The sequence below is a fragment of the Coturnix japonica genome, chromosome 27 (assembly GCF_001577835.2).
Source record: "Coturnix japonica isolate 7356 chromosome 27, Coturnix japonica 2.1, whole genome shotgun sequence".
In the NCBI taxonomy this organism is placed as follows: domain Eukaryota; kingdom Metazoa; phylum Chordata; class Aves; order Galliformes; family Phasianidae; genus Coturnix; species Coturnix japonica.
In genome coordinates, this window is record NC_029542.1 from 3,236,107 (window position 1) to 3,263,328 (window position 27,222).

Here is a 27,222-nt window from a genome sequence, read left to right on the forward strand (position 1 = left end):
GGAATTAAACCCGCTAATAATAATGACGGTGATTTGCTGTCAGTCCCAGAGCAAAGGGCTAAGAGGGAAACTTGGAAAAGTGATTCCCGGTGCATTTGTGTGTTCACAGCGTCTGCAGGCAGTGAATTTTGGGGAAGCCTGTGTTACTTTAAGGGAGCAGAGCCCCTATAAAGCTGTGCCAGGATCTGGAGTTGCTCCCGGGAGCCCAAAGATTTCACCCCTGCTCTGCTCGGACGGTTTGTTCTATTTCACGTCTATAATTTCGATCCCATCCTATGGGATTTTCCCATCTGCAAAAGGAGCTGCTTCAGGTCTAAACTCCGGCTTAGTCTTCGCTGAGAGGATTCTTATAGCAAAACGTTTTCCTCCATAAGGCCACTGTAATGAGCTCTCTCAGAGCTCATCTTGAAGCTCCAGGGGACAGCTGTATTGTGATAACACAGAGCATCCCCCTGTACTTTAAAGGCAGAGTGAGAACATGATGCAAAGTTATCAAACAAAGTGAAACAATGGCTTTGAGGATGAAATAAACATCTTTCCCTCCCCTTTCTCATTTCACATCCATAAATCATCGTTGTGAGCATCGTTTAAATAGAATGTATTCAATTTAAGAGCGAGCACAACATAATATAGAAGGCACTCCTGGAATCAAATTGGAAACCGATTTCTCTTACAGAGGAAATTACATCATGGTTGCTTTGAATCTTCATAATCACCTTCTGCACTTTCTCTTGTTTTATGAAACAAAAAATCACGCATCCAGTTTGTGAGAACGTTTGTAACTTAAAGTATTTTCTTCTTGAATTGCTCAGCATCAGCAAAGTCTGCAGAATACATGAATAAATAGAAGCACAGCAGTGGAAATAGTTTCTTCTTATTCTTTTTATTTGGGGACGAGAGATGCAGTTGGGCAAAGCTCACTTTCTCTCTAGGGGACGTTTGAAGACGGGAGGAGGGCTGATGCTATTGCAGTTGCTTAACAAATGCCATCCCAACGGGTTGCATCAGCCACACCAAAGCTCTTGCATTAAAGAACGTGCTTATGCCTTTCAAAGTGAACTTTTGGCCCGATTTAAGGAGGGAAGAAAGAAAAAAAAAAGGCCCTCCTGGCTCTTCCTAGAGGCTGAATAACCAGTAAATATCCTGACAAGTAACAAATGACTGTGGGCGTCATATTGTTGGGTGCTCTTGTCTTCCCTTTGCTAACAAGTAAATAAATGTTGCCTACCTATGTTTCCATTCTCTGAGCAGTGGAGTGGCCGGGCTGAAGTCAATGCCTTTCCACCTACTCATCAGATGGGATCTGCTAGAGGGAATCTCCAGGATCACAACAGACTCAAGGAAAGGTCAAAGCAGGTTCGATGTAGGAAAACAGCCCCTAAACCCACCGGTTACAGCCCTTAAAAGCATCTCTTGTTCTCAGAAGTGGATGTGTAAGCAGGTCGGTACATGGGAGAAAGGATGGATAGAAAGATCGGTGGGGTTAGTAAAGAGACATATGTGATTTCTAGTTCCTCTGCTCCGATTGCTAAGCTGGGCATGGTGTCTCTCCAACAAAAGACATTCTGTCTTCCTAACTTTATTTCAACTCCTCATTAGAATACAGATTTAATTACGTTGCTTTCACCCATACTGGCCCTGCACACAAAGCCAGAGTGATTTTATTATTAATTAAGACACATAGAGCAGTTTTTTCGTAGGAGTTTTAGCCCAGGAAGTTCCAAATATGTTCAACTTTCAAGGGAGAGTTTCACAATGAAGAAAAGAGCATCCTTTTGTAGTTGGGGCTGTGGAAGGGAGGAAGCAGTCAGACCTCCCTACCTCTTTTTCCCTTGTCTTCCTTTCAGATGAAGCTAAGATCGGAGAAAACCTTTTATTAAGTTGGGGAAGGGGAAATTCTGCTGAATTTGGCTAACCACATCACTTGGGAGCCTTTTTAGCACTTAAAACAGTCGTAGATCATTCTAACTCTTCCCCCCCCCAGTCCCCTCTTCCCCATCACCTCCCCGCACCCCACCTCCCTCCTCTCTTTTTTAAGTCTTTGAGGAAAGATTTTGACGTATTCGTGTTGTTATCAGATTGATGGGCAGGGTTTGATTGAAACCCCTTTGTCATGTAAATGTCATCTCCTTGATGGATGAGCTCAGAGATGTGACAAACTTTAGGAGCCCCTCGCTCATTGGGCTGGGGGTGGACCACGTGGACCCCCCGCCCCCACCCAGGCCCCGCCGAAGGCTCCGGGGTTCGAGGGCCAGCGATGCATGGAAGGAAGTTTTACAGCTTTGACATACTATCTAAAGGTTGTAGGGCAGGCGGAATCCCCCCCAAAACAGGCTGACCCTCCTCCATCAGTGGCAGATGGACAATACTAGGATGAACTCCTTCTTAGAGTATGCAATTTGTAACCGTGGGACGGGCGCCTACCATCATTTAGAGCAAAGCTCCCCTTCCTTCCCCTCTTGCTCAGGTAGCCCCTCCAGTGACACTTACCATGGAGAAGGGCGCTTCGGTGCTGGGGGCAACACGGTCTCGGCCACCCACCTCCCCCCGCAGAGTCCCGGCTTCTTCCCCGCTACCTCCGGGCGCTCCGTGCCCTTCTCGGCCGCTGCCCCGAGCACCGGGTACCCAACCCAGAACTGCAGCCCCGGCTACGGGCACCACCAGCTCTACCTCGGCCAGCAGGACTCGGACGGCGTGTACTTCCAGGCGGCCGGGTACTCCTCCAGCTCCGGACCCCACCTTGGCCCCCTGGCTGATGGCTATTGCGGGGCCGTAGGGCAATACCAGCAGCAGCACCTTTACGGGCAGGAGCAGCCCGGTTACTTGCCTGGGGTTTACGGCAACCTCTCGCCTTCCCTAAATGAGGACAAAGACCCCGCGTGCCCCTCCGAGCCGTGCCCCAATGCCAGCTCGGCGCGGACCTTCGATTGGATGAAAGTGAAGAGGAACCCCCCCAAGACAGGTGAGTTTGGGGAGCGCAGGGCTTGGTGGGTGGGTTGGGGGGGGGTCCCCATCCGGGCTGAGAAGGGTGGGCGTGAAGGGGGGGCCGTTCTGTAGCCCTGATACGAAATGTTGTCTTCCTTGGGGTTTCTGCTCGAGGTAGTTGGGCTCCTTTGCTTGAGGAAGACATATTTTTACTCTTATTTTTCAGCTCTATAGAAAAAACAGCTAGCGATTTTCCAGGCACACCTGGCAGAGGGTCACTGAGCTCGCTTGCCCTAAGGCCCAATGCAGTTTAAACCGAGCTCCGAATAGGAAACGCTCCCAGTTTCCTGCTTCCTCCACAAAGGTGGTTTCCACCTCTCTCATTGTTCAACATCCTTCTCGAAAACCTTCCTTAAATCCGGAACTTCCCTCCTCTCCCCCGCCATCTTCCCCCTGTCCCCCCTCTCCCCCTCCCCTTCCATTCCCTCCCACGCACGTTCAAGTTTCATGGAACTTTGCAGGGAGCTGGGATGACTGCAAGAGAAAGGAGACGCTCTGCAGATCCCAGGGCAGCGTTTCCCTCCCGGTTTTGTGCCTGGAAAGCCAGGGGTGCTGAGGGGAGGCTGAGAGAGGTGGGGGTCCAACACGCAGCACAGGGGATGCCCACTCAATCAGACAGCCCCAGGACCCCCAGGCCCATATAGGGCCATCCTTCTGCTGCTTCTGCCCTGTTGTTTTTTTGCTCCTTACAGCTAAAGTGTCGGAATACGGGCTGCTGGGCCAGCCCAACACCATTCGCACCAACTTCACCACCAAGCAGCTGACAGAGCTGGAGAAGGAGTTTCACTTTAACAAGTACCTCACCCGGGCCAGGAGGGTGGAAATCGCCGCTACATTGGAGCTCAACGAAACCCAAGTCAAGATCTGGTTCCAGAACAGGCGGATGAAACAGAAGAAAAGGGAAAAGGAAGGTCTCGCTCCTCCTGCTGCTTCCAGATCCGGAAAGGAAGCGAGTGAAGCTTCGGATCAGTCCAACTGCACCTCACCTGAGGCCTCCCCCAGCTCCGTGTCCTCCTGAACCGCGGTCCCGTGGGACACAACGACCAGGTCGGGGCTGCCTTCGAGGGCTGCTGCCCCCCTCTGCTCCCCGCAGCCCCACCCGCACTGCCCCGCACAGCCCCGGCCTCACACGGCTTCCCTCCGAGCCGCCCCTTTGGCTCCAGCCGCCTCCACCCGTGCGCTGCCCATTCCCCTTTTGCCTTCCTCTCTTAATTTATAGACCCTCCGTCAAACGTTGGACTCCAAAGGAGCGGCCGTGTCCTCATTTATCCTTAGCAATAGGCGTTTGTCTCAGGGACGTTTCTCCCTTCTTCCCTTCCCAATAGGAACTGCACTTTCAACTACAGAAACTTGAAAACGAATTTAGTTCTTTCCCGTTTTAAAGATGTGCACAACGATTTTTGTCCGCACGCATCCTGAGTTTGCTGTATTATTCCTCCCCTCGATGTGGTTAAAAAAGAAAAGTTTGGCTTTGTTTCCCTTTTATATTTACTCTGTGTATCTCGGAAAGAGCCCAAGACGCTGAAAGCCTTTGGGAAGACCCGAAAAAGAAAAGAAACAAAGCAAAAATGCAACTCCTCTGCTGCCATTTTGCACTACCGCCGCTTGACAGGGTTTCCTACGCGCTGTCCGCCCGTATTACTGATCCTGGGGGTGGGAGCGTTGTGCTATCAGATAAAACGAGATAAGGGGAAGGCTGAGCCCGGGGTGCTTTGGACAACGGTCATTGCTGCACCGAGTGTGAACGTGCACGGGGTGAAGGCCGGGGGGGTTGGGGAGGGGTCCGCACTGCGCTCCCCCAGCCCCGACGCATTGACTGCTGTTTATTGGACGTCTCGATAGCCTCAAGTCTTGGGGTGAAGCCGCACGGCTCCTTGTATCCCCAGCCCCTTAGGTTTATCGGAGTCCGATAAAAAGAAACATTATTAACCACGGCCAGTTGTTACCCTTTGCCACCAGAAGCTTTAGCGCAGGGAGAAGTGAAAACCACGGCGAGTTTCGTTAAAGATTGTTTTAAAGGGATAAAAGGTCATCCTGAAAAGCCTGTGGTTTCTTAATCGGAATCTGTTTTCCCTCCACTCCCTTCCCCGTGCTCTGTTTTTCGAAATGAAGCTACCTCAGTTTAATAAAGTTTACTTTTTCCACATTCGAATCCTGTCGGCTCTAAGCGGAATGGCGAGCTCCCACACCCAGGAAAATGCACGGGGAGAGCAGCCGGGCTTGGAGGGAGGAGGAGGAAGGAAAAGGTCTCAGGTTGCTGCCAAAGCTTCCAAGTCAAATGCTCCATCTTGATTTCTGGGGGTCTCTATGGCCCCCACCTCCGTTATGGCACCCGCAGCTGCACGATCGGGATCGGGCAGAAACGCATTGCTCCCCACGGGGAGTTATTTTACTACATAAAGTGTAAAAAAGGGGCCTGATGAGAGCAGAAAGTTATCATCATCCTCATTATCAGCATCCTAGCGAGGAAACACATCTGCATTACTAAAGCAGGGACATTAACTGGAACGGAGCTGGGGGTCGGGGGGTGGGAAAGAGGCGACTTTCTCAATAATACAAAACAATTCCGTCAAGCCGACCCAAACCCGAAGCGAAACGAAATGTCACTTTAGTTTTATGTCTTCGGCTCCCAAAGGCGGTCCCCGAAAGCAGAAGGGCTGTTTGGCAAAGCACAGACACACACGGGAGCGGGCGGAGCGCCCGAACCTCCCTATGCCGGGGTGCGGAGGGAGGGGGCCTAGATCCGGATATAGCTCTGACCTTTTTACCTCGAAACGCCTCTGGGATTTCTAAACAAGTAAACAAAGGGGCTGCCAGGAGAAACTATTGTTCTGGCTCCGTCAAATTTGCAAACCTTTTCGGTGAGGGAGTTCGTAGGGCAGGAATGAACCGAGTACCTGCTGCAATATGCGGCCCAGCCCTGCCCGTCCGGAGGCGATGAGCATCGCTCTATCACGGCAGCATAGTCCTGCCCCGGATAATTCACTTCTTCTGGCTCGGAAGAATAGATTTGGAGTGTCCAATTAGCACAGAGATAAGGAAAAAAAAGGAGGAAAAGGTGAAAAGGGGGATTTTGTTACACTCCAGCGGTTTGCGAAACAACGGGAGTGAGATCCAAAAGTAACAACGCAGCCACGCTGGCTTCAGAACGTGTTGGCCACGAGTTCAGCTTGCTTTAACCTTTTCGTTGAACCAATGCGATTGAGTCTGTGTGATTTGGTTTCTCGTGGAAACGGGTTTGAGCTCATGGGTTTCACTGGGATGTTTTTGTCCCCCCGTTGTCTCTTCGCCTTCGGGTTGGGAAGGGGCCGGAGCTCCCCTCGCCCCCCCAGGTGAGCACGGATCGGTGCACGGCGAATAGTCAGGGAGGAGCGATAAGTTCGGGCCAAGAGGAGGTGCCCGAAGTGCCGATGTCGGGCACAACAAAGGCTCCCGGCTCCCATTTGAAACTCAAAGGGAATCTCCGGAAGGATCCGCAAAAGACGGTGCCTTTGCTCCTTACATATGTAACCCCCTCCGGGCTTCCCCATTCGCCCCATTCCCTTTGCCTCCCTAGCTGCCAAGCCGGGTTCCTTTCACAGGGATCATCTCACACAACTCACATCTCTTTCTCCGAGTTCTCCCTCCAAGTTTCTCACGCTCCTTTTTTGTCTCCAAAGCCCGAAACTCTCTGCTGGGATGCAGGAGCCGGATGGAAAGGCCACGTAGGGACAGGTCTGGTCGGGATCTGCGATCACGGCAGCTTTGGGGAGCAGAGAATGACACGCGTGTCCGCCCCACGCTCCGAGAAAGGGGTTAAGAGAGTGGGGTGGTGATGCCCACAAGTATAGGTAACCCGACGTGGGTGTCCCTATGGGACACGAGCTCCTCTTCTTACTGAAGTACATCGGTGTGAGTTACAAAGGCACTGGCACCCTCAAACATCCCCAGCTCTACGTGCGGAACTCCCAGCCGATATTCAGCCCTGTCACCGCAGCTTGTTTTTATCGCAGATCTGAGTTCTATGTGTATAACTGATACACAACGACGTGGCTGTTCTCACATCTCCACGTGTGTCTGTCCGTGGGTCCGTGGCAGGAAAATTAGCCAAATCCCCCTAATGTGCTTCCAAACAAAGCCGCGTCTTAATGGAGATTAATGCCTTTAATATCCCAAAGGAAAGGGAAAACCCCAGTTAAAACGGAGTAACCTTGTAAATTATTAACGGCGATCTCTGTGTTGGAGCTGCTGTTCCCCTGCGGGAGGAGGGGATAAAGAAGGGACGAGGATTGCCCCTCTCCCATGGCTCTGCTCCCAGACCCGAGGGGCAAACCCGCTGATCGGCCTGATACCCCAGGGCCATCTGTTCCTTTACCCCTTGGTGTGAAATGTTTCTCTTAGAGCATTTGTTCTCACAACGCGAGGCCCTTTTGATCTCAGAAGAGGACACTGTATTAAAAAATAATAACAGTAATACCCTGAAGACTTTCTTTACTTTCAACTCCTCTTTGCTGGTTGCTGTTAACTCTGTTTCCAAAGCCTCTTCGCACTTAAAGTGTGAAGCACTCCCGGGGCTCTCCACCTTCCTTCGGTGGATTCAGGCTGTGCCGGGCTATTGCCGACCCCTGAAAGCCTTTCATGCCTTGAAGTGAGGGGCAACAGGGCTCAGCAAAACCAGAGTGGGACCGAAATGATCCATCTTCTGCAAGCAGCACCAGGGCAGCAAAGGATCCACACACTTGCTTACACCCGAATATTGCCAAAGGATCAGGTAAAGCAAAAGGGATTTTCATGCCTGATAGGTTTTCTCAGTGCTTTTGTGGCGAGCATGATTTTTGGTGTCATTGCCACGCAGGGAGGATCGGGCCGAAGAGCTGCAGGAAGCGATGGGTGAGTGCAGCTCCCTCAGCCCACCACTATGGCAAATTACCCCCCCTCCCCCCAACTCCCCTTGCCCCAGGATGCTCCCCAGCACGCAGCCCAGCATTACCCGAGGAGATGGGCACATCTTCGGGTTATATATGTTTACAGACGGTGTAATTCGTTTGTATTGATATCCAATGGACAGCATATTCGGCTTTGAGAGCTGAGGCTGCATAGGTCACCTGGGTTGAAATCGAGGCACCTCCGTCCTGCTATGCCGTGTCACATCTCAGCTGTAAACCCACCTCCCACCCCTCCCTGCTCATTACACTGAAAGCACCACTCGACGGAGCGGTCCCCTTCCTTCTTTCATTCCCCTCCTTGCCCCCCGGCTATTATCTTCCACCAACACAGGCATTTGAGTGCCGAGCAGCCTCAGGGTTGCATTAGCCTCTTAGGCAGGTGAAATGAGGTCTGGGGCAAAAGGTTGGGGGTGGAAGGAACAATCGCAGAAATGAGTGTACAAAATGTTTCCCCTCTCTTCAGAGGGCTCACCTATCCTTTCAGTTTACACTGGTCTGACAGCTCCATTTCAATCCCAGCCTTCACACGGATTTGTTCACTATTTACTCAGGCTGATGGGTTTGCTCAGAACTTGCCTCTGTCAGCCTTGCTCTGTCGGGTTCCCTTCCCCTCGGGCTCAGGTTCACACAAAGTTCAGCCTGAAATGAATTCACCCAAAGATGGGCCCAGCTTGGCCTGAGGACCAGAGATGGGGTCAAGCCTCGGTCTCTGTGTCCCAGCCAGCCCTCATGAAGGCAACACTCAGCACTCCCGGCCAGGAGGCTGCTTTGAAAAATTATTTGGGGTTAAAAAAGAAAAAAGCAGCGGGCCAAGGAGGACACACCAAGAAAGGCAGGAGCTGCTTTTCAGTGCAGAGAGCACAGGTCAACCCTTCAGGGAGGGTGCAGAGTTCATGGACGTTTACTCTGCACAGGGGGCTGTGTGACAGGGAATGTATGTATATGAATATGTAGGTGTGTGTGTGTATGTATATGCACTCTATGTATTACAGATTAACATACTGTTTGCATTTAAATCGTATACATTACATAAAGTCGTATTTGTGTATGGGTAATTAAACCTCGTGGCAAGGGATTAAACACTAAAATGAATGAGATTAAAGCTGATTCGTTTCTGTCTGAAGCCATGGGAAGGCAACTGGCACCGTTTTAGGAGTTGTTCTTTATAGCATTAATGGAATAATTACTTCTAAATTGGCCTCCACTCGGAACGCCCAGGTGCTGAGTCCTCATCCCATAGAGACTTAGAGAAAGGGATCAAAAACCGAGAACTAGGAATAGAAAGCACACCAAAGGCTTCTAGGAATAGAAAGCACACCGGAGTATTTGCGCCCTTGGCTAAGGAGGATTTGAGGTCTCTATTGTGAGTTTACATCCCCTTCGCACCCGCCTGATGGGTGTGGGGCGTCACTTCGAATCGGACCCGAGGAAGTGCCGTGGTTGTAAAGTTAATCCGGTGAGATTGAACGGATTTGTGAACGGCTATAAAATCCTGGGGGTTATCGCTGGGTCCGCGGATGGAACAGCGAGGTGGGATGGAGAACGAAGGAAAACGGAGGTGGGGGGAAGCGTCTGCAGGAAGAAAACAACGCACCTCTGGTTTCAAAACCGGCAAAACCGAGCTGGTTTTGGTCTAAAAACGAAGTCTCTCTGCATTCAGAGTGTCCAGGTTCTTGCCGAGCCTAAGATCCAAACCAACCCCTGCCCCAAAATTCCCCTTTCCCAAACGATTGCTGTGATTTAGGGGAGGCTTTTCCTCAAACAACAAAAAAAGTGGCTTTTAAACTCTGTTATATTATGAATAGCTCTAAGAGAGAGGGAGGAAATGTTGGCAATGCAGGCGTGGAAAGGAGAGGGACCTGAGATGTGGGTTCGGATTTGAATCCCTTTTGCTGTAATGCGAGTGCTAAATAGGCACGGATTTACCGTGAGCTTCACACAGCGCGGAAACGCTGAGCCTGGCTGGTTTATTACAGAAAGAGATGCGAGGCAAATGCCTTCTTAACTACGCTTTAATTATATTCGCTTTGTGAGGAGTCGAGATGGTTCAGCTTTAAACGCCGACTGGCAGAAAATGCGGCTCCATCCAACAGCAGCGCGTCCCGAAGATGCTCGCATTTCAAACGCAGCGAGGACTGCTCTGATCCAACACCAAACATCAAACGGGTCGGTGCTTCAGAGCGCAGAACCCAGGGAAGCTGCAGCACAAGGCAGAGATGGGAGGGAAGAGATGTGAAGTCCTCCCCTGATCCCCTGTTCCACCCGTATCCATCGCTCGCACTGCTTCCAAAGGGAAACGATCCCCGAGCTGAACAGTGACACCGGTTGCTTTCAAGCCACTTTTCCCTTTAATACATTATCCCCATATGAGCCGGATGGCATTAAAAAATGTTACTTCCATGCATTAAATATTGTCCTGAATTATTCTCCAATAAAAGATCAAATGCCATGGCCGTTTTTGTCTCCTATGATTATTTCTTAGAGGAAATCTCTAAAGAAAAAGCAGCTTGTTGGAATCAATCCCCGATTTCCCGTTGTCCATTTTCCCTATGAAGGATCTCTCTTTTTTGTTATTAATGGACTTGGCAGAGCTTCTCCTGCAGTCTGTAGCAATATGCTCACCAACGAGAGCATCTCTCTGATGGATGAGGAGCTGGGCTTTAAATCAGTCCCTACTGATACAAATTATTTTAATATGCCCCTCTTATGATTTATCTCGATTTTATGAAGCGGTGAGCTATGCTGTAAGACTTGATTATAGAGGTTGGTTGCCTACGAAGTTATAAAGTCTTTGAGGGGAGCCTTTTTGAAAGGCTCATTGCAAACTCAGCGCAGTAACAACTGCGTTGTCAAGGCTGTGCCTATCAAGGAAGGTAAATCTTTCTTCCCTTGACCCACACCCTGCCTCTCCTTTGCAATGAAGAGGAAATTGATAGTGCTGTGAGAAGAATCAGGTGCTCCTCGTGCCTTTCCTATCGCATCTGCTGCTCCAAGAACACACAAAACAACACAAATAATGCTGCCTGAACTCAAAATCTCAGCTTCACTCTCCTCAACCCCCCAAGGATAATAAGGGGAAGAGGGAAGGGAAAGCCTGATGTAAGGTTTCGTGCTATTCATACTATTCCCTAGGAGGGTGAGGCTTTTGCTCTGCCAGGTACTGTGTGGCAGAGATACTTTCTGCTTCATGCAGCTTATAGTCAAAGATATCACAGACATCCTGGTCAGCTGAGCTGTCAGAAATAGCTTCTGCCCTTTGCTGCTGGAGGGAGCTGCTGCTGTGCAGGTGTGCAGGACCAAGATCATGTTCAGCTTTCTAAGGACAGATCAGTCTAGATCTGACCAGTCCAAGCTGCCTGCAATCACCCTGGTGCTTGAAGCACATGCACTGAGTTTTGCATGAAGAATAAGCATTCCCTGAGAGCAGTTTGAATGAAGTCCCTCTGAGCAGCTGATGAAGGCAGACTGAGATCACCTGGCTGAGACTGGAAAGAACAGAGCACGAGGGCAGGGATTTGCAGCTATCAGGCTATGCCAGCCTTACAAAGGTGATACCCTCTGCAACCTTCAAGTTTGATGCAGCAAGAGAGCATTTGTTAAGGACCGGTGTTTTTGCAATGCCTTTGACCTGCTGTGTTAAGCTTTGTCCAGTCATACAGGAAATATACCAGGAGTGCCATTTTAACTATGCTGCACATTTCTGTCATCGTCAGCACTGGACATAAATCAATTACAGTCTTGGCTATGGAAGGTATGAGTGGAACCTCATGTGGCTTGTTTAACTATGCCAAGGCCTCAGTGCCCTGCCGTGCTGGACTGTATTCCAGATGAAGCACATTATATGAGCTGCCTCCAGTGGTCATCAGTTAGGAGAAACCTTCATGGAAGCGTGAGACGAGGATACTTGTCACTCAGCTCATGTCTTGGATGCATGAAAAATATCTGCTCAGCATCCAAGGGCCTTTTGGCCTCTGTCTCTGCAAGATCAGAGTAATTCAAGGCAGTATCAGCATCATTTCAACAGCTTAGCAGTTTACTTTGTTCCCTCTGAAGACCTGTGGTGCAAGCTGGAAATTCAATTCATAAAGCCAGGCTTGTACCAGCTACTTGAACATAAAAACTTAATGCAGTGGTCAGAGGTCGACACTGACAACGTTTCTGCCAGTAAATTCAGAGCTGTGCATCAAATGGTGGTTTCCTCCTTTTACATTAAAGGAAGGAAGAGATTATGAAAGGTGGTGGGACTGCGAAAATGAGTCCTTGTGGGCATTAACAAGTTTGGGAATGGTAGGGGAAGTTTGACCTCGCCAAGGTTCCTTCCCTTCCAGGTCCTAAAGAATGAGAATCCAGCTGTGGTAAAATCATTTCATGTCCAGTTTGTGCTGGAGATTTAACAGCTCCAATGTGGCTTTTAACTCCATTTATTTATTTATTTGTCTTATTTAACTGCAAAACCACATTTCTGCTTTTCTGGTAGATCTGCTGAACTCATTCTGTGTAGTATCAGAGAAAGTTTATTCTCAATAGCTGCTGGTTCAGGCTAAAGTCAAACAACGCCATGAGCTCCCCCTGCTCTGCTGCTCTCAGATATGTCCAAATATTGCTGGATCTCTATTTTATTGGCTCAATCTTCTCCTATGGCGTGACCATCTTAAAAGAAGGGTGGGGGGGCAAATGCATTCCAGTAACATTTGCTCACTAACTTATTTAAGACATCAAAAATACAAAGTTTTTCTTCTGCCTGAACAAAACAGGCAGAGATGATGGCAAAACTTCTCCTGCTATTACTGCAGCAAAAGTTTAATCAGCAATAACAGCACACATGCAAAGGCTCCCAGCGAGATAAAAATTCTCCTTGATCTGCTGATAGAAAGGAATCTATGAGAGTGGCAGATCAAAGGAAGAACAAAGGCCAAACCTTTGAATAACAAAAGAAGTACATATCTCTTCCCTCAGTCCTCCAAGTTATGTCTCCTTCCTACGTTCTTTAGGGCAAAAGATTTCCTAGAGTAAATAATTTCCAGGATTTCAGTGTTTCAAGTAGCACAAGAACCAAAGGAACTCAGGGAATAGGAGGAGGGTTGTTTTTCATAGCGTTTCTTGGAGGCTCCACATCTTTCAATTTCTTATCGGTCTTGAAATACAAGGCATGAAGTCTCTAGCACTGCTGGGACCAAAAGGTTATCAGCATGTAAATACCTGAGCTGGAAAGACATGTTTGAGAAAGAACAGATAACATTTTAAACATACTTATAGCCCACATCCTTTCCAGCTTTTATCCCAATTTCACCTGAACTTTCACAAGGAAAGGTGTGCTTCTAATAACCCAGAAGATAAAAAAAGGATTTAGCTCAGATCAAGAGCCATAGAACCAGCTCTGTGACCACCCCTATTATTTACTTTATGTTAGAAGGTGACAAGCAGCTCTTTCTGTAATGAAAGAGTTTTGAAACAGGCATCTGAGAAGGTGAAACTATTGGGCCAGTGGTAACAGAGCAACCTCCGTGCCAAAGGTTTCACTGTGCCTGTAACAAATGAGGAAGCGGAGACAAAAGACATGAATGTGGCTTTCTTTTTCCTGCACGAGGACAAAATTTGAGAGAAAATCCAGGACTTCTTGTTTTCAGAAGCACTATTTGACATCCAGTCTTAGCTCAAAGACCACGGTTCTTTGTATATGGAAAGGAAACACATCAGCCTCAAAGCCAAGACTTCCCATCCAAATAGGTAAATGAAAGGAAAGGAGGCTAAAGCATACATTCAAACGAGGTAAGGAAAGGAACCAGCTCACACATCATTTCCTTCTGATATGTAGGAAATGCCTGGATGTTAAAAGCTGGAAAGGGTGGGCTTGCTTTGTAGAAGGGAATAAAAGAGAAAGGCATAGCTCTGACTTTGGTGCTGGGTAGACCTTGGAGGGTCTTGGAGTACTTTTTTAAGTCATATCAGTCTGGGCTGCCTTCCTTCCTAATGGTTGGAGCTGAGAACAGAGTCCAAGCACCACCAGAGAGGGTCAGGTCTGGGCAGATGAATTAATCCCTGTGTTAACCTGATGGTGCTCAGCAGATCTCTGCTGGCATTAAAACTTTCTGGCCAACCAGCTTACATGAAGATCACTACAAAACAGGCAGTGGTCTCCCCTTGGAAACTGGGCTGCCTTGGTACATCAGACTTATACAAGGAGAGAGCACAGAAACTACGATGATACCAGACCTGTTTCAACTCACTGTGGGGTATTGAACAGACTCAGATAGAAGGAAAACAAGACTGACTTACATCTACTTTTTCCTCCTCCCTTTCCATCCACACACAAGTCCAGAACCCAGACAAGGCAGACAAACCCTGATACTGCTTCATTCTGAGTGTGTCATGATTTGCCCAATATTCTTACAAAGGCAGAGTAGAGAAGATCTGGGGGGGTTACATGCTGCTGATGTCATTTAGAGCAATGCAAAAGTGGTCTCCGTGGTCAGTTCCCTATTTTTTTCTTCACAGTCAGTTTCGTGACATGTCTCATAAATCTCTGTGTAAAAAAAAACCCCACATATTAGTGTTTTATCTCTGGTATGTGCTACCCCATGTTTTCCCCACTCACAGCATATTAGCCTCACACAGGTGGGGAGAAAGCAAAATAAACACTATCAAACAAGAGCATCAAATATTTAGTGTAGAGGTTTCTGAGTGTTTCAGGATGACCAGAACTGTTTAGATATCAGATGTTCTTCTGCCAGGCCAAATGAACCATTGCTGAGTAATGGCTGAGTTCCCCCAGCCACCTTTGGCCAGCAGTGCATTATCACCCCTGCCCTTTAACTTTCTGTCCAGGCTAAGAATCACTTTCTTAATCCAGCATCTCTGCCCGAAGCTGTTTCAGCTGAGACAGAGGATTGTTTACAGAAGGTACAGGCTCCCTCTCCTCCACCTGGTTTCTGTCTGGGCCACACTGTTAGGGATGAGGGCAATACATCATTTATCTTGGCCTCGTTTCACAGGCAGGTCCTGCTGTCATTGTGCTGGCGGTGTCTGGAGGTGCAGCATACTGATAAGCACGCTCTGCTCTCTGCTGGGTGAGTGGCTGCCCAGCAGATGATCTGTGCTTTGCTTGATACCCCCCGGTGTACGGAGTGCTGCAGGACATGGGATCCAGCTGGCAGAGGCTAACAGGAGTTTATGCAAAAGGGTCAAGTGGTTCTTGTGTTTTGAGGGACCAACAGATACTAAATAGGGTGATTTTTTTTTACCCCCCCCCACCCATCCTAGCATAGCAGAAAGGCTAGAGAGAGTGAGGCGGAATTGTTCATATCTTAAGCCTGATTTAAAGCCTGGTGTAAACATGATGGGAGGCATCCTCTGCTTTTTCAGGGGTGTTAAAAGCAGATGGCTAAGCATACAGGTCAACTTCGAATATAGGCATTTAAAACAATTGCTGTTAGGAGCATCCAAGTAAGAAATACAGTATATATTTGATAATGCAGACAAGGAAGGAAAGGGAAAGAAAATGCTCAGAGTTCTGTCAAGCTTACAAGCCTTCATACATATGCATAAACTAACTCCTAACTAATAAGTGTCAGGGAGAAAGCTTCCTTGTGGGCATGCGATTTGATAATTGCATCTATGGAGGTTTCCTGCACCCTCCCTACAGCAGCTGGTGGGAGCCTCAAACCAGAGGCAACAGTGGTCTAATGGAGCTTCAGTTAGACGATGCTGCAAATTCTGGAGGGGACGAGACATCTTTTCAGCCATAATAAACAGATGCATCATCTCACTACTCAGCCCTCAGTTGACTTTTCCTCCCCGACAGCATTTTTTTTTGCCTGTGCAATGCTCATTCACTGGCAGGAAAGCACGGATCAGTCAGGTCACATAGAAAGGACAAGGCAACAGAGAACTCGGCCCCGTGACTTTCAAAGAGACCATTTGAAATCACAGATGCCTGCTGCTCTCATCATATTGATCTCCCTTTTCTCAACCAGCGCTGCTGGCTGTTGAGAAGCTGGCTGAGGCTTTGAAATCTGGGAGTAACTAATTTATTGTGTCAGCTTGCAGCGCTTCAGAGAGAGAGAAATGGCAAATGAGGAAAGCGAGCCCAGACTGCTTAGATTGGGGAAAAAAAGGAGCTGTGTCAGTAGGATAACAAACATGGCCACCTTTCTATCCCAAAACTGCAGGCTCATCTTGTTCATAAAGATGAATGGGACCGTTTCAGCCAGCTGCTGGGTCACTTTGTGAAGCATGGAACAGTTGGGCACAACCTATCGGGCTATGGTTATGTGAAGAGGCAGAGTAGGGTTTGTTTATTAAGGTTAAGAGGTGGAAAGAAGAAGGGCTGGATCAGAAGAGATACCGGTGTGAGGTAGGATTGCTGATAGCTTTGGGTTTGGCACAGAATTTAGGTTTAGGCACAGAAAAGAGTGATGTAGGGAAAGGTCATTCCTCCAAAGCAGATGTGGGGCTGGGAGAGGATTGTCCAGGTAGAGACTGAAGCAGGTTCAGCTGCATAGAAAACAAGAGGCACCAAAGTGGCAGCTGTGACTGGAGGGCTGCACAGTGCTCCTGCATGGCCACAGGCAAGGAGCAAAGTATTTTGACTGCTAGAGAGGTGTTATTGGGATTTCTTCTATAAATGGTGGTGAGAAATAGGGGAAGCTTCTATTATAACTGGTGGAGAAAAATAGGGGAAGCCAGTTATTGGGATTCCTTTTATAACTGGTGGAGAGATATAGGCACTTTGCATGCAGATAAGCTAAACTCTGCCTTAGGAGGAGGATGAGCTGCACCCTCAGGTGCCTGTTTCCCTTGAGTTATTATAAAGACAAGCATAAACCATCAGCTCAGAGGCAGACATCTACCACACCTGTGATGCTTCAGCTGTAGTAGCAATCATATTCTTCCCCATACAGAGTCACTACTTGGCCTAAGATAATGTTTTAAAAGTTGCTACAGAGCTCTAAATGTGATCTGAATTTTCTGTGGAAGGAGTTATGGGTGAAAAGTGAGGTTTTCTCTCAGATTTGGGATGGTTTCCCTTGTAACACGAAAGCTTATTAAGGAGGAGCAGCAGAAATGGCCAGCTTGAGGGTTTGGGTGAGCACCTCTGAACATCTTCCCCCTTTCCACACCATCGTGACAGCATGCTGACAACACTGACACTTTGTTTTCTGAGCACCTGATTTTGCAGACAAGATGCAGATAAACAGCAACAACCCCTCTTAATGAACACAGCAGCATCTCCAGATAAACTGTCACCACTTACGTTGTGCCCAGCTTTGGTATCACTAGAAGAGGAAATGCCTCAAAGCTTATGAAAACACGTTCCCTTTTGCTTTCCTCTTCCAAAAGTCAGAAATCAGGCAGTTCGTTCCCTATGATGTTGTTTTTGAACCTAAAAGTAGAGTTTAAAAGGTTTCTTTGACCAAATATAACTGAGTGCTTTAAGGGAGCTCTTCACCCATTCCCTTGCAAGTGTTTAATTACATGCAGTGTCCACTCAGATCTCAAGTGTTTCTTCTTGCACTCTCCTTATCCACTACACAACACAAAAGGGAATCTATATGGATGCTCTCATTTTATTCCAAACTCTGATCTTACATCTAGACCGGCCAATCAAACAGTGACCAGTGTGATCCAGATAGTGAAATACTTACCATCAGCTCATTATTTTCATTGAAAGAATATGGAATTAGATGTTCAGCCAGGACAGGACCCTTGTCAGCACACAGACTGTCATCCTAAGCTTGAGTTCCTGCCCCCACACAAGGAAAGATGAGATAGGGTTGGAAATATCTTGTATCCTATACTGCACCATGTTGTCCTGCTTCCTGAGGCTCAGAGCTTGAAGCTGCTGCTGTCATTGCTGCTGTTTCAGATCAAAGGGGAGAAAGAAATTCCCTAATGTAGTCTTTGGGTGATGAAGTTGTATTACCTTGCAAAATAGGAACCAGTCTGGACTAAACACCTTTTTGCTATTCAGTGCTTGAATATAAGGTCCTGACTCAGGAGAACAGCTTCTAGATGCTGTTATAGTACACATTAGCTATCAGGATAACCAGAAAGAATTTGACATTTGCTTGAGATAAGTTAAGATCAGGGGGGTTGGAGTTCAATCAGGAAAGCCAAGTTAACTATATTTACAATCCTCATCTGGCTGAGGAGACTAGCAGTCTGATTTTCATTTCTGCTCAAGTCCCTTTACATGAATTGCTTTCACACACATTGTAAAGGAGGCTTTTGCTTTTGCTTTTTTTTTTTCCCAGCCAGAGAATTGTAAAGGGAGTTTCATGTAAATGAGAATCAGACCATCAGGATGAACATTATCCATGTCTGCAAATGTTTGCAAAGCTTCGATCCCCTCTCCCTGTAACATCTGTTGGGGAGAAAAAATCCATGAGCCTCAGCAGTGAAGGGTTTGGGGGGGGGGGGGGGGGGTTTAAAAGCCACATCAAGGTCCTGTTAAGCTTTGTGGTGACTGTTCAGCTTATTGCCAATGAGTGCATTTATTTGGACGACATCACAAGGAAATGTGAAATGGAGCAGAGATTAAAGCACGGGTGGATTTTGAAAAATGTAGCCAGTGGTTTAATGCAACCAGGTGGAGACTGTCCAGTGCTTGGAGCTTTCTAGGCCCCTTTGTTAAACACTTCAGACTTTCCACTTCTTATTTGAAATGAAGCTTTTCCCCCCATTTTTCTTTGAGGTTGGTGGAGCTGGGCCAGCTTTCACGAGCTCCGAATCGAGCTAATTGAAGTGCAGCTTTCTCAGCAGTATTGTGGCACACGCCTAAGACTCACATAGTTTAGTAACCTCCAAAGATCTGCCTAAAACCTATGTGTTGGTCCTTCATCTCTGCTTTACGTGATTCCCTGCTCATTTTGTTTCTTCCTTTTGTCTTCCTTATGTGGGTTTGCAGCCAGAGTTCCTGGCTCTTCTATTCAGAGCTAAGCCCATGAAAGCACTTTAAACAAGGCAAACACCCCTCAGCCATAGCAGGTTTACCACCCATCTAGAAAGAAACCTGCAGTCTAATTAAGCAGGGACTGCCACAGGCAGATTGCTCGTTTTTCCTCCTTGCTTTCATCCAAAATGTCCTTTGGATTAAACCAGGATCCTTCCCACACTCCTTTGGTGTTTCCCCCTCAGTATTTGGACATGATGAAACAGGATTAAACTGCTAATGCTGCAGCCAACAGTCCCATTACTTGATTATGCAGCACACACCCATAGGTGATCCCCCACCCCAACTCTCCAGGCCATCCTGAAGACTTTGGTTACACCAGACAGATGCCATATATTGACTTCTGTATGATTTTTGATATTTATTGCCACCTGCACCATGTGCCATCACTGTGGTGGTGATGGGAAGGGACCACTGGAAGGAGGTTTTTAAGGCAGGACTCCATTCAGGCTGTCCTCTGTGACTACTGCATACAAAACCATATTCATTTCTGCTCCAACAGGACTTGTGCCCGGACTGTTGTGTCCCTCTGATTGTCTGAGCATGGGACACAATCCATGTTTCATATCCATGCTCAGATGCCCAAGTAAAGCAGGACTAGACTGTCTATACTGTCATCCTCTGCTGTAAGAATAACATTTAGCCCCTAGTCTCGAATTCAGTTCCAAGATAAAAAACAGCTCCACTTCTTTAGACTGCACAGACCTATAATAAGGGAACCTAAAATTCAATTGTCAGTATTTTTCTGAGAATCCAAAGGCCTCACGCCCTTTTACACAGTCAAAACGTTATTACAGGCTTGGCAAGAGGTTGGAGGACAGTCCAGAGCATTTCTAAGTGTGTACGGTTCAAATGCTGCTCGCCTCCGTCCATTGAGACTGCATGGCTGTCAACAATCTCTCGGCAGGAATCTTGCCTCACCCTGGAGAAAGGGAATGTTGAGTCCTTGGCACAGAAAAATCCCGTGAGCTGTGCAGGAATCAAAGCAACCCTGCTAAGGGAAAAAAACACCAGTAAATCTTTGCACGTGTTGAGTGAGACGGCAAAAAAAGAGGCACTAAATGAAATCAGAAAAGATGTCTGAGGATGTGTCAGTCGGTCTGCAGGGTATCTGTGCCCTTTGCAGGTTTGCAATGAGGATTCCTTCTGATGGTTCGAATCCAGCAATTGCAGTGACTCACTGAGATAGGATTTCAAACACCTCGAGCCTTTCAAGGGTGAAGTCATTTCCCCTCTCGCCCCCCTCCTCAAATGCACATATAGTCCTCTGGAAGGTTTTTTTCCCTGTGGATAGACCATCTTCCCAAAGCTAGAAGGGAAAAAAATAGAAAAAGCAAAGAAAAAAAGCAGGAGACGTTTCAGAGGTGAAACTGGCCAGCTGGCAGTTGATTTATGAAGTGCTGAAAAGCATCTTCGAAGCTGTCATTTATCTTAAAGCTCTCAGCCTAAATAAACAAAGAACCCCCCTTCCTAATTATAGTTACAGTAGAAATAACCCCAAAGCCTAATAGCTGGCATCTGAAAGCAGCACCCTCCAGACGTCCAGCCCGCAGATGCACCCTAGTGGATCAATGCTCTGAGCCCTTCCTGGATCCAGCTAACCTGGCCCTTCTCTCCCTTGCTTTCTGAAAAGGAAACCAAATCAAAAGCAACAGGGAAAACAAATCAAAAGCAACAGAGCCATCTCAGTTGTGCTGAGGAATTGCAGATCCACAGGCTGCTGGGAAAGAAAACTTTACCTTTGAATTACACTAGATTCTCCCCCAGCAGCAAAAGTGCTCCCATGATTCTGTTTTTAATATTGATTGATATTGCATTTCATTCCTCTCACTTGCTGCACTGTATGCTGTGTTCACCAGCCCACTGTTTCAGCTAAGAAAGGAAAACCAGCCTTCTCTAGATGCTGATTATCTGTTTTGTTTGGGTTTTTAGTTCTCCATCATGCTGATGTCTTTACAAAGAGGGTAAAAATCCACACCAGAAGGAGCTCTGCCTACTGTCTAGAAATGGACAAGGTATGGGAACGTCGTGGCAGCTGCCTCTTCAGTGTCAGAAGAGATCCTGCTGTATGGGCCTCAGCATCACTCCACAGAGACACGCAGAGCAGGAACCAGCCTGTTAAAATTCCTTTGGGGGCCTGATTTTCCTCTTGCTCTCATTGCAACAAGAGTTCACTGTTGGAGCTGGACTCAGAGCCAGGGCAAATAATCAGAGCTCTACTGAAGGAAACAGAATTGCTCCAGCTTGTACCAGCTGCAGACATGCCAGGGTAGGAATATGCCATTATAAAAAGAGACAGGAAAAGCTCTGGTGTGTCCACACTACTCATTGCTCTACCTTCTCTAATGACATTTTGCTTACATTCCCTGCCAGACTGTGAATATTGGAAAGTCTTTTCTCACGTGTCACTGTTCACAAATTAACAATCATTTAACGACCTTCCTTGGTATGTATTGAATTATACAAAGATGAAATGCAATCAGAAGATAAATCCTGCTTTTCTCTGGTAAGTTTTGGACACGATACCTGTATTTTTGTGATTTTATAATTGCAAATGGAAGGCCAGGTAAAGTTACTCGTAAGTGTCTGGCAAGCTTACCTGGGAAACATATCCAAATCTGCTGAGTTCCAGCCCAGTGCTCTATCCATTAGGCTTCACCACCAGCACAGCTTGCTGCAAATTTGTGAATGTGAGGAATATTAAAAGCATTTGAAAGGACAACAATCAAACTTGTTGTAAGAGTCCATCTTATGTAAGAAAAAGAAAGGGAGTATTGATTTGGATCGCTGAGGTGACAGAGAACATGAACCCTACCCTAAACCTAACCCTAACCCTAACCATAAACCTAGCTCTAAAACTACCCTAACCCTAAACCTATCCCTATCCCTAACCCTAATCATAACCCTAACTCTAACCCTAACCCTAACCCTAACCCTAACCCTAACCCTAACCCTAACCCTAACCCTAACCCTAACCCTAAACCCCATCCCCATCCCCATCCCCATCCCCATCCCTATCCCTATCCTATCCCTATCCCTATCCCTATTCCTAATCCTATCCTAATCCCTATCCCTATCCCTATCCCTATCCCTAACCCTAACCCTATTTCTGTCCCTAATTCGAACCTAACTCTAACCCTACCCTAACCCTAACCCCATCCCTAACCCTAACTCTATTCCTAACCCCTAAGCTCTAGCCCTAACCCTAACCCTAACCCTAACCCTAACCCTAACCCTAACCCTAACCCTAACCCTAACCCTAACCCTAACCCTAACCCTAACCCTAACCCAAATCCAGTTGAATGCAGTCGACCATGGTTAGAGAACCAGCACAAGAAGACAGAGACTGGTTATTATGTATAACCAGAAGGGTTTGGCATTACCAGAAAAAGGGTCCAGCAGAAAGAAAATGGGAAGGCATCCAAATCTGGTCGTGAGCTCTTCTCATCAAGAGCAGTCTAATTCAAATTAAAACCAGGCTAGTTCTTATTCCCAGCCATTGAATGCCCTCAATCCACCCATCAGGAATGGTCCCCAAAGAATGTGGTCAAAAGCCAACTTTGGAGGTCTCTGGACCAGGAGGGCCAAGAATGGAAGAGGTCATACGAGTTCTGTATTGTTTCTGGATAAGAATAAACTCTTTCAGGGGCTTCGTCAGAACCATGAGGATGCAGAATCACCCAGACCCAAGAACAAGTGCCAAAGGAAAGGTTTCCTCACATTTCTTGTCAAGGTTATAGCATTACTACTGTCTGTATAATGCAAATAGATGAGGGATTGCCACCCATCTTCTTCAGGTGCAGAAAACAATACATGAGCAAACCTATATTCTGAGTAGAGGTATTTGCCAGTATCACTTTAACCTCCCAAAGCAGCTGCATATTTCTCTGTTCCTGCTCTGTTTGAACACATTCTTACCCTCATCTCTCAGCTCTGCTTTCTGGGAGAGCAAGAACAGCCTCTTCTTTGCCAACGTCCAACCTTGTAATCTCGGTTTCTCCGAACTGCATGAGATTAAACACTTGGGTCTATCAGCATTACTAAGACCCTCCTTACCTTTGATCAATTTATAGCTCTTCTTTGTACCTTCTCCAGATTTTGTAAATCAGATAACTCCTCGTATCTAGCAGATAAGTGAGTGAGTCCAGATGCACCAGACTCACCAAGAGACTAGAGGAGATAATGGTAGGGATTCCACATGCATGAAACCTGGATCCTTGTCTAGTGGGAGATATCAGTGTTTTGGGACCTGTTAATTGTTGTGTTTTTTTTTTAAGGACAGCATTGTATATCAGATTGGTTTTGATCAGAAGCCACAAATGCATATTTAATGGGAGAATAAAGGGGAGGGGAGAAAAGAGACAGACACGAATGAGGAATGGAAGGTATTTCAGAGAGATGGGATGCATTCAGCTGTCACTCTTTTGAGAGGGATGCATTGCACAGCTTGCTTCAGAATACACTTAGATCTGTTGGTATTGAATTGCACCTGCTGCGGGTGGGTGCAAAAATGGGAAGGGAAAAAAGAGAGAAAGAAAAAAGAGAAGAAAAAGAAAGATAAATGGAAAGAAAAGAAGGATAAAAGGCAAAAAGCTGCATTTTGCAAAGTCATCTTGGACTTTTTTGATTGCTTCAGTCTGTTACTGGGGTTTTTTTTTGCGACAGGTCAGCCTGGCTATTACTGCATATAGGAAAAGCAGGAACTGCATCTCTTCACCCAGAAGAAACAGAAGGAGGGAATTATCCTGGGCTCAACTGAAAGTGCAGCCAGCAGAAATTTGTGTCTGTTTTTTCCTCCAGCTGTGAGCCATCTGTACTTATCTTTCTTTTTTTCTTCTTCTTCTTCCCCCCCCTTCTTCCCCGTAATAAATTGAGAGCTCCGAGGGGTGAGAACAGTGCAAGGCAGAGAAACAGATTTCCAGGTTGCCACCAAGAAGTGTTTCAAATGGATCAAATGATGAAGGAGGAAGCTGGCTACTCCTCACAGCCGATGTAACAAGCAGCAAGGCAGTGACACGTCACCTGGTAGCAATATGAGCTATAGGGAGGGGGACAGGAAAAGAGACATTTGAAAGCACTTTCTGCAGGTTTGGAGCCAAGAGACTCTGTTACATTCAGGTTGTGAAGATGGGGCTGCAGGAGAAACATCTGCCTGCTGGTGGGTTTTATATGTTCTTTAAGGCGCCTCATTCTGGGTCCTGAAACAAATGGGGTCAAATTCAGCCTTGACACGTTGGTATTTCAGCCTTCACATCTTGGTATTTCAACCTTCACATGGGGTCTTTGTGGGCTGTTTCTTGGCTATGGACAGTAACAGGCAGAGCAGGTGGAAATGAAGAATTTGCACTGGTGTGAATGTAAGAATTAATAAGTGTGCAATGGGTTTGAAAGTTATTGGATGAAGTGATCTTAGCTTTTAGACACAAAGTAGATCCTATGTTTCACAGCTCAGCACAGCTTTGTGCCTGCTGGATGTAGCTTAAATCCTCAGGGTCGTGCTGGGAGACAGCCTAAACCTGGGCTCTGAAGCTCATGGGAAGGGGAAAGCCTCAGCTTAGCATGCATCCACTCTCTTGTTCATGCAATGCAAAGGAATCGGATACAGATGAGGCCAACTGTCCCACAGCTCAATCCATTAGCAGATAGTCTAAGGTCAGCTCTTTCTAAATACTCTGCAGATCTCGGAGTCTGAGTGAAAGCTGGCCTAACAGATGGCTGTGTGGACAGAAAGAGTGTGAGTCACATCTGCTTTTAAGCCCACCCTTTGTGTCCCTGAAGAGATGAAGCCACTTCTGCTTCACCTGATCATCAGCTACCTCGTAAAGATGCTGAGGCTGCAGCTCCTCCATTGCATCTCACCTTACAGTGTCACAGCCCTTTGTTCAGGATGCTGATCGGGCAGCACTTGACATCTGCATCACACAGGTATAAGCTGGAGCTACTGGAGATCAGATCCTCCAGTTTTGCTACAGTACCTTGATATATGATATATACAAAGGAATGCAATGCTCCTCCAAGGTATGGCCATCCTCAAACCCATGCATTTCTTTCAAGGGAATGCCAAACATTTCTGAACCTGAAATCGCAGCAGCCTCCCTTTAGATCAAATGATTTGCTGAGTGTTTCCAGGGGGCTGACTCAGTAACTTTGTGAAATCACAAATGCCACGCTCTCCTGTGTTGACAGACAGAGGAATAGCAGATTATGGTCCTCCTTGTTCACCAAAAGAAACCTTATCTGTGATCCTACAGTTACCCTGAACAAACGCAAGGCCTTTCTGGGGGGAGATGTGTGTGTTCTGTTAATTGCATATTTTGCCGAGATGAAAGGTCTCAGCATCTCTCAGTAACTTCCTCTGCTTCCTTTTGTTCTCCAGAAGCCTCATTTTTTCCCTCCTAATATTTATTCATGAGGATTTTTGCTTTCAGAAGCTTTCGAGCAGCTGCTCCTGGTCTGATGGAATTCACTCAGCAGCAGAGATGTCTTTTCATCTGTTCAGCGCGGCCAGCTTCACCATCGATAAGCATCTGCTTCTCTGGACAGGGCTCCAGCTTCAGCAGCATTAATATGCATTTTGTGGAGTGAACACGTGCACAATCTGCAGGCTGAAGCATCCGCATAGTTTGGCACATATGCACACCTGCATGCAAAGAGCATCTTCTCAAACTTTGGTATCCACAAGGCAGATGTGGATTCAGGAACTGCAGTGAATACTGTATACATAGTATTACATCCCATTACCTGCTTTTGGACTCTTGGCTGCTTTGGTATTACAAGAAGAGAAGTTGATCTTTGGCATAGCTCCAAAGTTAGGATTTTAATAGTCCTTAGTCTGGATGTGAGTTGAATTTTGATGAATCAACCCTGGAAAGCATAAATGGGCTCCAGTTTTGTCTTGGCAAAGCAAAAAAGCTCCGTGCCTACAACTTCCCACCAGGAACTTCTCCCATAAGAAGGGACTGGAAGTTCTATTGTCATTACGTGATTAGTAATGCAATAATACGAGGGCAGTTTTCACCTTCTATACAGCTGTGCTCATTTCAGCACACACTACTGAACACATCTGTGCACTGTGAACGTTGCAGCTGATTTTGCACACACAAAACATCTCATTTCCTCAGCACATCTGGCAGCTGGAGGAGCAAACCACCTGCTGTGCAAAGGTGCCAGCTACATGAAGGGAAAGGGAATGTGCAAGTCAGGAAGGGGTGAGGGCAGATGTAAAGCAGAGGATATGGATATGGGCTGTGTCATCCAGCATCTCAGCATCTTATTTTCTGGAGATTTTACATCTCTTTAGCTCAGATAGGCATCCTGGTGTCATTTCCAGGAATTTCCAGTGAATTTTGCAATTTCAAGGCACAAAGAAAGTGGGGGATGAGGCTGGAGTTTCATCAATACCAGTAGCCTTGAGTGTGGAAGGGGAAGGGAAGGGGAAAAGGAAGGGGAAGGGGAAGGGGGAAGGGGAGGGAAGGGAAGGGAAGGGAAGGGAAGGGAAGGGAAGGAAGGGAAGGGAAGGGAAGGGAAGGAAGGGAAGGGAAGGGAAGGAAGGGAAGGGAAGGGAAGGGAAGAAGGTAAGGGAAGGGAGGGAAGGGAAGGGAAGGGAAGGGAAGGGAGAGACTCCAACTTTTCACAACTAGCTTCAAGAGTGGAATCTTTAGTTAGTATCTAGTGCAGGACAAAAAGATCAGTTCCACCCTTCCGAAATGGAACCCATCAGTGCATCATTCAGTTTTCTCGTTTGCACTGGAAAATAAACCTGTCCCTTGTCAGAGAATTTTGGTGTGGAAGACTGAATTACAGATGTTTCATGACTTCATCAGAAGTTTTCATTGGAGCCAGGAGAACCAGTATGAGAGATCCACAGATCCCTGTCAGTGTGGAGATGTCCTCGAGGGAATCCAGAGCTCTGCAACAACTGCTTTCAGAAGGAAATCTGTGGAGCTGCAGAGCTTATATATTGGGGCAATGGCCAGAGTCTCTGCCTTGCCTGCCAGGCCTTCCATCTGGACGTGTCAGAGAGCACTGGGGATCCACTGAGCCAGAGACAGATGCGGTGAAGAGGGAGCAATGTTTCACCAGTCTGTCAACATGTCATTAAGCTCTCATGAGGGAACATAGAGCAGAGAGGTGTGGGGAGGAGGGGGGAGATGCCGAAGGGGAAGAGACAGAGAGAGAAAGAGGGGAAGAGAATATGATGGAGTATTGGAGAGATGGAGAGGTTGGTGCCAATGCCATGTAAATCACTGCCAAGGGGAGAGCTCCATCAAACACAAGGCCAGTACTATAAATCAGTCCATAATTAGGTGTAAAGAGAAGGCTTTAACATCCTCATCAAATTGATTAATACATCTCGTGGCT

General features: G+C 47.0%; 1 protein-coding gene across 1 annotated transcript; it reads left to right on the top strand.

Annotated features, from left to right (window-relative positions):
• Positions 1-2,358: 2,358 nt before the first annotated feature.
• On the top strand, positions 2,359-5,129 carry HOXB1 (homeobox B1). Its single transcript, XM_015885602.2, has 2 exons — positions 2,359-2,962; positions 3,678-5,129. The coding sequence occupies exons 1-2, from the start codon at positions 2,359-2,361 to the stop codon at positions 4,001-4,003; spliced, it is 930 nt and encodes a 309-aa protein (XP_015741088.1). The 3' UTR covers positions 4,004-5,129.
• Positions 5,130-27,222: the final 22,093 nt, after the last annotated feature.

Coding starts and splice junctions, on each gene's coding strand:
- HOXB1 (XM_015885602.2), top strand. CDS start 2,359: ATGGACAATACTAGGATGAACTCCTTCTTAGAGTATGCAATTTGTAAC. Junction 2,963..3,677: donor GAGGAACCCCCCCAAGACAG/GTGAGTTTGGGG, acceptor TGCTCCTTACAG/CTAAAGTGTCGGAATACGGG.